The sequence below is a fragment of the Colletes gigas genome, unplaced genomic scaffold (assembly GCF_013123115.1).
Source record: "Colletes gigas isolate AHSC1104 unplaced genomic scaffold, ASM1312311v1 Colletes_gigas_Sc00027, whole genome shotgun sequence".
NCBI classification, from domain to species: Eukaryota; Metazoa; Arthropoda; class Insecta; order Hymenoptera; family Colletidae; genus Colletes; species Colletes gigas.
The window spans coordinates 2,565,205-2,574,872 of NW_025106656.1; the positions used below are offsets into that span (position 1 = coordinate 2,565,205).

At 41.7% G+C, this 9,668-nt stretch overlaps 2 protein-coding genes across 7 annotated transcripts; both read left to right on the forward strand.

Annotated features, from left to right (window-relative positions):
* The first annotated feature begins 432 nt into the window (after positions 1 to 432).
* Positions 433 to 5,000, forward strand: LOC122401682. 3 transcript variants are annotated; one of them, XM_043403964.1, is made up of 3 exons: positions 433 to 529; positions 4,135 to 4,420; positions 4,501 to 5,000. In XM_043403964.1, exons 2-3 carry the CDS (start codon positions 4,148 to 4,150, stop codon positions 4,990 to 4,992), a joined length of 765 nt encoding a protein of 254 aa, XP_043259899.1. In that variant the 5' UTR covers positions 433 to 529; positions 4,135 to 4,147; the 3' UTR covers positions 4,993 to 5,000. The 3 variants fall into 3 exon arrangements, with proteins under 3 accessions (XP_043259899.1, XP_043259898.1, XP_043259897.1); XM_043403963.1 differs by having other exon boundaries at positions 457 to 533; XM_043403962.1 differs by lacking the exon at positions 433 to 529 and adding an exon at positions 2,966 to 3,069.
* A 174-nt stretch (positions 5,001 to 5,174) lies between these two features.
* Positions 5,175 to 9,304, forward strand: LOC122401683. Of its 4 annotated transcripts, none has more exons than XM_043403967.1 (4): positions 5,175 to 5,292; positions 6,276 to 6,542; positions 6,647 to 6,745; positions 8,453 to 9,304. In XM_043403967.1, the coding sequence occupies exons 2-4, from the start codon at positions 6,285 to 6,287 to the stop codon at positions 8,831 to 8,833; spliced, it is 738 nt and encodes a 245-aa protein (XP_043259902.1). In that variant the 5' UTR covers positions 5,175 to 5,292; positions 6,276 to 6,284; the 3' UTR covers positions 8,834 to 9,304. The 4 variants fall into 4 exon arrangements, with proteins under 4 accessions (XP_043259902.1, XP_043259903.1, XP_043259900.1 ...); XM_043403968.1 differs by having other exon boundaries at positions 5,192 to 5,292; positions 6,279 to 6,542; XM_043403965.1 differs by lacking the exon at positions 5,175 to 5,292 and adding an exon at positions 5,693 to 5,775 and having other exon boundaries at positions 6,279 to 6,542.
* The last annotated feature ends 364 nt before the right edge of the window (positions 9,305 to 9,668 follow it).

Here is a 9,668-nt window from a genome sequence, read left to right on the forward strand (position 1 = left end):
AAATCGAGTCTAGGGAATCCCGAAACCTTATCCCTTTCATTTATCATTCGGAATATCACTCATAATCGGGAAGTGCCTATCGATATAACGATTATTAATTGAAGTAGCTAATATATATGTACCTCAACATTTTTAGCAACTATAACTACACCTCTTTGTTTAAAAGACATGAATAGTAATTTTGAATTTAACAGAAACCCAAAATAGTACAAATATTTTTGTCAATATAAATAGAAGAGATAAAGCTTAGTAATTATTTGTATCGAATCTGTGAGCCATGGTGCTTTCTCTGAAAGGCTTATCGATTAATTTTATCATCGATCTCCGCGAAGAATGAACGTTTTTGTCGTAATGGTCGATTGTTATTTTGATCCAATCTTTTCCCAACGCCAATTACTCATCAGGAGTCTATAGAAACAAGACGCAGAAGCGTTTTACGTTACAATTCGTTCGATCGTTGGTCGGAGCGTAGTCGTTCCCGAGAAAGCCACTAGATCCGTGATCGTTCGTCGCAGGAACAAAGCCGACTGTTAGTAAGTAACATTTTCGACGATTGCCTAACAACTTATCGCGCTTGTTTCGTTCAAACATAACACTCGTAGTTGATTTGACAGTTGTGATAGACTCGTGTTATCGCCATGCGTTCGGTGCTTGTGTCAATTTCTTAGAATTAGATTAGGTGTCAGGTTTAAAAACAGCTTCACTTTACTCTGAATAAAATTTGCTCTTAGAAAATAGCTCAGGTATTATAAACCAGAGTGATAATAATAATTGTGTTTGTTCTTTGATTTCTTAACTCTAGAGGACCACCCTTATTTTTCAGTAACCCAAATACCGTGCATCTTTTAAATCCAGTTAAAGTTCTCGACGTTAAAGTGTCTAAAAATTCAAATATCACCTCTGACATTTCGAGAATTTTATTAATTAAGCAGTGCTGCCAAGCAACGTTTGTCGTATATCGATAAAAAGGTCGAAGGCTAGCTGAAATCGACACGATAAATGTTTCGTCAATTGCTTCGGAAGACAATAGCAGATTGTGGGGCGAGGCGAACAATGGATCAAGATCAAATTCGAGGACGACGCGATCGCTTGCGCGAATTTCAATTAGAATCCAACGTGGAGGTGATTGTTCTTAATACTGATACAATAGAACACCGATTGTCTAACAAATTAACTCCAATAATCGAAATGGGATTTTTTTCATTTCTAGAAAAGGCAAAGTTATAACTGCGAAGTAAAATAATTTTAAAAGTTATCAGAAAAACGAATAATTCTTAAATACATCTAAGCTTTGTATTCGTTTTGAAATGATTATTCGGATGGCATCTATTTTCTTTCGAGCATCTGTTTATCCCAACGCATTTTGGCATGGCAACGCCACGTTTTTGCAGTATCTATTTTTACGTTACTTGGTCCACTTTCTGGCTCCTTTGCTAATTTTAGTTGTTCCTAATACTAGCGGTCGTTTTCAAAATTGTATACAGGATGCTTCCAGAACGATGGGGCATGCCGGGATATATAAATTTCTCGTACGAAAACAAGTCGAAAAGTTCTGTATCATTTTACAATGCGAAACACCGTTTTCGAGATACGACCGGTTCGAGTTCATCGACTTCACTCTTGGCGCCATTTTTATTCCGGTCAGCTGATCGCGTGGCACCGTGCGAATAATTAAACGCTCGTATCTCGAAAACGGAGCCTTGGATCGCAAAATATCAAAGAACTTTCCCATCTGTTTTTTGCATAAGAAAATAAAGGTTCACGATTTACTTAATTATTTATTGAAAACAAAATTTCAGACGTTTCCTAATAGTTACGACTCTGAACTAGTCCTCGACGAACGCGTTTACGAGTCACGCGTGCGTCGATAGATTTTTACATTTTCTTGCGAGACAATTAAATCCGCGATACGAAGATTTTTATGCCCATTTACGATATCGTGGCCTTGTTTACTGTCACGTGGCTCTTTCCATATTTGCCGCTTATTATTCAAACACGCTATTATCGTCGCCGATCGAGTGTCGCGTGGTACAATGAATCCATTCGACTCCGCGAAATTCACTCGCCTCCGTTTGCGCCTCGTGTTAATCTTAATATCTGAAAAACAGAGGAGAAACTTAAATTTACTTTACTATTTTCTGTGCTTGAAATCATTTCATGGCCACGTTATCACGCATCATTGCATTTATCTTCGTTTCAGTTGTTACATCACAACGATAAAAAATACGTACTCCCGATTAAGTAAATATCGGTGACCTTAAAACTTTGAGAGGAAACAAATATCTCTCATCATATCTCACTCTCATCACCCCTAACCATTCATTTTTTATTTATTTGCTCGTACAATAACTTTCATCCGTTCTAAAAACGCTAAAAAATTGTAGATTTGTTATTATTTTTCTCTTATTTTCTTGGTGTTCTTGTATTATTAACTATTTACTTCGTTTTTTGTTCGAGTAAGTACTGTCCTCCGCTCACTTGAAGTCCCGCGGAAGGAATGCGGGAGAAGTAGAAGGGGCACACGTATTCCCACGCACACATTGGTCTCTAGCTCGCTATTCGTCGCGGCAGTTACACACACATGTGGACTGCCTGAGAGCAAGTGAGCAAGACAGATAAATGGGCGGTCCGACTCCCCTTGCCCCTGTGCCGTCTCGCGGGACTTCAAGTGAGCGGAGGACAGTACTTGCGTCGTAAAAATTGAGTCGCGCAAATACTATATATCGTCTGAATTATTTATCGTGGTGCTTAAATCGATCGAGAAGTGCAACAAAAAGTAGAATATTTATATCAGAACGATGTGAATATGTACTATAGAAAGCAACGCGATACGAAGTAATAAAGGTCATTGAGAAAACTCGTCTGTATAAAGAGCTGCAATACTCTTTTCATGATCCAGCCGCGATTCGTTGTACCTATAGTAAGTACTGATAGCGTGCGCTCGAGTGATTCGAGTGGTGTGTGTCATGCATGTTGTTCATGTATGCTCCTATAATTGAAGCAAGACCGCCGATAATGGTCAGTGTACTGTGAGTTGTCAGCATCTGAGGGTCTTTCTTGAACAATGAGGTATGGAACGATCGAAATACTCCACGAAATTGGTTCTCTGTCTCGTGGCAATTTAAGCTAAAGTAACTTGTTAAATTCTCAAGTAACAGCTTGCCCATTAACCGTACGCGAAACAAATCATATCGTTCCATTGCGAACAGCGTACTCTATTTGGACGCGAAGGGAATCGAGTTTTTCCGATTGCATGTTCTTCTGGCGAACGACGATGCTCGATCTTCGTTAATTTTGTTGTTAAAAGGAAACGCAAGAATTCAGGACTCGATTGCCAAACAGTTACTCGTCGAACCTAACCTTCTTGTCTCACTTTCACCAATAGACTATAGACTTTTGTACACTTGTTTCCATCTTATGAGTCACAAGTTATAACGAACGAAGTTGTTTTTCTACGTAAAGCGACGCCTCCTGTCAAATTAAATGTACGAGCAATCTATTTTCTATGTTGAACGGATAAAAAATTGAATTCCTATACAGAAGCGGTTATCAAATCTGTAAATTTATCAATTTTTTAGATCAACGTATTTCGAACCAGTGGTCTGCTGAATTTTTCTAAAAATTCCAATTCCACTAAATAAAAATTTATACTAGACTAGATAGGATTTTTAGGTGTTTACATGTTAGCGTAAACGTATTTTTAAGGTTGTTAGTCCGTAGCTATTTGCTGTAAGGTAATGGATTGAAAGAATGTATGAATGGAACCAGAGACGCTCGTCGATAGTGATTTGATACGTAGCTATCGAGCGTCGAGGAATGGCTTGTTTAACAGAATGCATGGAAGAGTTTAAAGGCCGCCATGTTAAAGAAAAATGATTCTATCTTGGAGAACGTGGCCACCTTCTGATAAGAGGACCCTACGATTAACCCTATGACACTTATCTCAAAACCTTCGATAGAATCGAGCTTATTTCTGTAAAGAAATTAAACTTTGGAAGTTTGCAAAGACAAGTTAGAAAGGTTGTAATCCCTCGATATAAGATACAATAGTGGTCTCCCAATATCGAAAGATTTCTTATTTTATCATTCAAATATCATGCCTTTCTTGGTGAAATATTTGTTCCTTGATTTCAGGGCCAGAAGCAGAATGTCGTCGTATCGGCCTTGGGGCTCCAGTGAGGACGGGGCCATCGAGTTCGAGTCCTTGACGGAGGACACACTCGAAGGCGCCCTGAACGTCATGAGGAAAAGTTTCTTCGTCCACGAGAGCGTTTGCAAGGGCGTCGCTTTGATCTCCGAGCCCGGTGCGTCGGAGGAACTCGAGGAACTTTGCTTGGACGCCGCCAAAGATGGCGTCAGTGTCGTGGCCATCGAAGTGGCCAGCGGCGAAGTGGTCGGAGCTGCTTTCAACAAGATTCAAGTGAGAAAATTTTTCCACTTTGGTTCTCAAAATTCCATCTAAATAGAGTCAACATTGAGAATTTATGAATTGCTATCCAGGTGTTGAAGAGCTCGACGGAGAAGAGTGCGTTCGAGGAGTTCAGCGAGAACTGCAAGCACAAATCGTCGAAGGCCTTGGTGGACTTCATGATAAACGTGGACTCGCGGATAAACTTGTTCCAGCATTACAACGCCAGCTGCATCTTCGAGATCATGTTCCTGGCCACTCTGCCCGGCATGCAGAAGCGTCGAATAGGGGAGCTGCTGGTGTCGTCGTCCATCGAGCTGGCGAAGGAGTTGAGAAGAGGGAAATCGGCAAAGACGCCGGTGAAGATCAATGGCGATGACGCCATACAGAACCCGTCCGCCGTGCCCAGCTTGGCGTCCGCGATAATGACCTCCGATTACTCTCAGAAAATCGCCACCAAGTGCGGTTTCGAGACACTGACGCGCGTCGATTACATAGAGTTCCGGTTCGGTGGGAAGACGTTCGACGAGAGGATAGGGGAGGAACATCCGAACTGTGCCCTGGTGGCCAAAAGATTGACCTAGGACCGCGAACGTTTACGTTCCATAGGAATTCTGTAACGAACGTTCGATTCTCGCGGGTAGTCGCGGGACTTGTACAATGGAAGCTTCCATTGTTTTCCACTTACATAAGGTCGCGTTCATCGGGCAACGATAATGCAGCCTCGCGTTATCGAGGCGGTCGTGCTCGTTAAACTGCAAACGAACAGAAACTCGGATAAGGCAACGTTTCGACCATCTACGAGAGTTCGCGTGTAATCGACGTAGATAGCGTGTGTTCTTGTTTGGCATCGGTGAAAGCGACGAAACGACAAGTATTATTAGGTATTTGTAGCCTTTATGCGATACCGGAGAATTTGCACGAATAAATAGAATAATACTTTGAACGATATCGCCTCCGATATTATTCCCTGTCATTTCTCGGGCTTCGAAGCTTTCTCGCTCGATCGAGAGAAGCTTAAAAGAAAATCAAGGAGACGCTCGATGAGTTTGTGGGGCACGTGCGCAGATAACAGAAATGTTTTCCTCGTGCAAACTGCACGATCGAGGCTAGTTATCAAGACACTGGCTGCATCAACACCGGCGATAATAGAGCGTGGGTCGTGTGCCACAACCAGTTCGAATCTAGCTTCATTGTGCCGCCGCGTACGCGTACGCTAAGTTCGCGTGCGTCTCAAATGCGAGTTAATCGTGTCGCGAAATTGTTAGATTAACGAGTGCGGGCCGTTCCCAGCCGACGTAAAGGTGGCATCGTTCGAAACGACCATTTTGGAGCCTGCGCTGCTCGACTGTGCGACGAAACGACCGGTAAAACACGATGGGGATCGATGTTACAGTTTCTCGCTTTCAAAAACGTCTTCGACCGTGGGAATATTCACGAAACGAGCACGTCAATTTAAACGTTGCGTCATCAAAGTTCAGAGAGCACGCGAATGTTAATTCCAAAGGCGTCGGTCGGTGCAGACTTAATCTCCGAAGTAAATATCTCTACGATATTAATATCTTCTACATTTTGTGCAATTTCTTGCGAGACCATATTTTTTCTGAATAAGAACTTTATTTTATTTTTACTCCAGAGGGGTGCAATTTTATAATTTTCTTCGCTTTAAATGCTCCACTGTACGGTTCAAATTTTTGAAAGAATTTTTCACTTTGTCGAAAGCTCCGTGCGGAAGATTTTATCACGCGTTGATGCACAGCTTGCATTCAAAGGGTTCGAGATCCCAGTGCTGGATGTTCCTCTGGTCGAGGTCAATTTCGATTTCATTTGACACCGTGCGATAGTAATCCGTGCGTCTTTCTGTAAGAAGATCGTCATGTCGAAGAATGTCGTCCAACCGGGGAAGCTCGAGTTCAAAATGCTGACCAGGGACAAAATTGAAGAGGCCATGATGGTCCAGGCGCAGACTATGAAACAGGAATGCCTAGCTGTGGGATTGGGAATGCTGGAAGAACCTGGAGCGCCGGAAGAGATGCAGTTGCTCTTCAGAGAGATCGTGAAAGACGGCGCTACGATAATCGCCGTGGACGAGGAAACCGACGAGCTAGCAGCGGTCGCCTTCAACAAGATACACGCAAGTCTTTCGTCCATTTTCCTCGTTTTTCCATTCCAGTTTACGGAGCCGGCCAGTCAACTTTCTCCGCCACTTTTCATGGAACGGTTCTCTGTGTGTTGAAGGCCCGGCCGAGGGAAGGCGTCAAGGATCAGCTGGAAATCTTCATGGAGCAGAACATGAGACATCCAACGTGTCTCGGACTGATCAGGCTTCTCGATGGCGTGAGTATTTTATGGATCGTTCATCAAATTCCTCCACTTCGTGAAAACCGAAATTTCATGTTGTTCTTATCCAGATGTTTTGCATCAAATATTACTGTTTCATCGTTGTTTTCCTTAGTGTGGTATATTTACTACTCGAACATGCGTTATTGCTTTGAGAATGGAGCGAAGGAAGGGTTAGAGCTGAGTTAGAAAACCGAAATTTCATGTTATTCTTGTCCAGGTGTTTTGTATCAAATATTACTATTTCATCGTCGTTTTCCTTGGTGTGGTGTATTTACTACTCGAACAAGCGTTATTGCTTTGAGAATGAAGCAAAGGAAGGGTTAGGTCTGGGTTAGAAAACCGAAATTTCATGTTATTCTTGTCCAGGTGTTTTGTATCAAATATTACTATTTCATCGTCGTTTTCCTTGGTGTGGTGTATTTACTACTCGAACAAGCGTTATTGCTTTGAGAATGAAGCAAAGGAAGGGTTAGGTCTGGGTTAGAAAACCGAAATTTCATGTTATTCTTGACCAGGTGTTTTGTATCAAATATTACTATTTCATCGTCGTTTTCCTTGGTGTGGTGTATTTACTACTCGAACAAGCGTTATTGCTTTGAAAATGAAGCAAAGGAAGGGTTAGGTCTGGGTTAGAAAACCGAAATTTCATGTTATTCTTGTCCAGGTGTTTTGTATCAAATATTACTATTTCATCGTTGTTTTCCTTGGTGTGGTGTATTTACTACTCGAACAAGCGTTATTGCTTTGAGAATGAAGCAAAGGAAGGGTTAGGTCTGGGTTAGAAAACCGAAATTTCATGTTATTCTTGACCAGGTGTTTTGTATCAAATATTACTATTTCATCGTCGTTTTCCTTGGTGTGGTATATTTACTACTCGAACATGCGTTATTGCTTTGAGAATGGAGCAAAGGAAGGGTTAGGTCTAAGTTAGAAAACCGAAATTTCATGTTATTCTTGTCCAGGTGTTTTGTATCAGATATTACTATTTCATCGTCGTTTTCCTTGGTGTGGTATATTTACTATTCGAACATGCGTTATTGCTTTAAAAATGGAGCGATGGAAGGGTTAGGTCTGGGTTAGAAAACCGAAATTTCATGTTATTCTTGACCAGGTGTTTTGTATCAAATATTACTATTTCATCGTCGTTTTCCTTGGTGTGGTGTATTTACTACTCGAACATGCGTTATTGCTTTGAGAATGAAGCAAAGGAAGGGTTAGGTCTGGGTTAGAAAACCGAAATTTCATGTTATTCTTGTCCAGGTGTTTTGTATCAAATATTACTATTTCATCGTTGTTTTCCTTGGTGTGGTATATTTACTATTCGAACATGCGTTATTGCTTTGAGGATGGAGCAAAGGAAGCTAAGGTGCAGCTTCTACTTTGAATTCAATTTTTTGGAGGATGCTTGAGATGAAAATGAAGAAACAATTCTCTAAATTCAAACGACTCTACGCAATGTAACAAGTTCTTTTGGAGATTCTTTTTGCATTATGATGAAAATGACAGTCTAAAAATCGTCGAACGATCTTTTTATCCTGAGATATTACACTTTGAGTGAAAAGTGTGCCGCCGGCATTAGAGTTACCCAAGGTACACCACGAGGAGGTTGCACGGTCGGACTTGTACCTCCTGCATTTGTTTTGTGTACATTTTGCTTTAGTTTTAAAGAATAATCGAAACGATACCGCGTTATAATTGCAGATAGAAACTAGCGTGAACATTTATAAGAAGTACAACGTGAACGGAGCGATGGAACTCTTTTATCTCGGGACGAATCCGCGGTACCAGGGCCAAGGAATCGGCAGCCAGATGATGAAGAAGTGCATCGAGTTCGGCAGAGGGCTCCTGAACGGCACCGCGAAGAGGAACTCGATCGACGGGCCCATCGTCAACGAGCACGTGCTCCCGGAAGTGATATTCGGGGTGTTCGCCTCGAACTACAGCCAACGGATCGCTGAGAAACTGGGCCTGGAATCCCTGCACGTGATGCATTACGAGGATCACGATTTCGCCGGCAGAAAACTATCAGAGAGGATCGGCGACGTTCACAGAACCGCCAAACTGCAGGCGCTGAAACTCTGAGAGGCCCTAGATTTCGTGTCGCGCTAGAACCAACTGTAAGGAGGCCAAGGCTGCCTTGTTTGGTCTGTCGCGGCTGAATCGCGTCGATAAGTAGTTGAAATTAGGCCGCTTATACAGTTTACTTCCCCTCCACTCAGAGCACTGCAAAAATGCGTGCATTTCCAACGTAACGAGTAGTTTTGCGTCGTCGTATCTCTGAATCGCGGAGATGGGAAAGATAAAGGAGAAGATTGTACTAAATTGTGAACTATATGTAATGTAGGTGGGAGTATGTTCAAGAAAAATTTCTTTCTTCAGTTATTCTGTTCAATAAAATCGAGTGGGCCTGTTGAGTCAACCGCTCCATAAAGTAATAGTTGTAAGATTAATGAACAAACTGCGGATGTTTATGCATTTGTGGGAGATTTTAATTTTCGAAGAACCACATAATGCACTTGATATACAAAAATATAAGAAATACTTAAAGCAAGATACAAAGCTCTCGATACAGACAATGATATGAATTTGCACAAAGATTCGTGGTTTATTAATCATTTACCATGTAGAAACTCTGAAAATAGATAACGTTTGAGTATTCGAAACGAACATTTTCACTATCTTGTTTATCACCTTTTCGTAGAATATTCGTATAAAACTCGGGTCGCAAAGGGTGAAAACCAGAGTCCAGGCTTGAAAAATAAGAGCACTCGGTAAAAATTTCTGAGCAACAAGTTGAAGAGGCCCTACATTAACCGCCCGCGAGCGTCCTCGAGGCATAATTAACTTTGAAAGCTGTATTTAGCTTCCCGTAACACATTTGAACTCGGTTATTTCGCGAGCGAGCGTAGGACGAGTG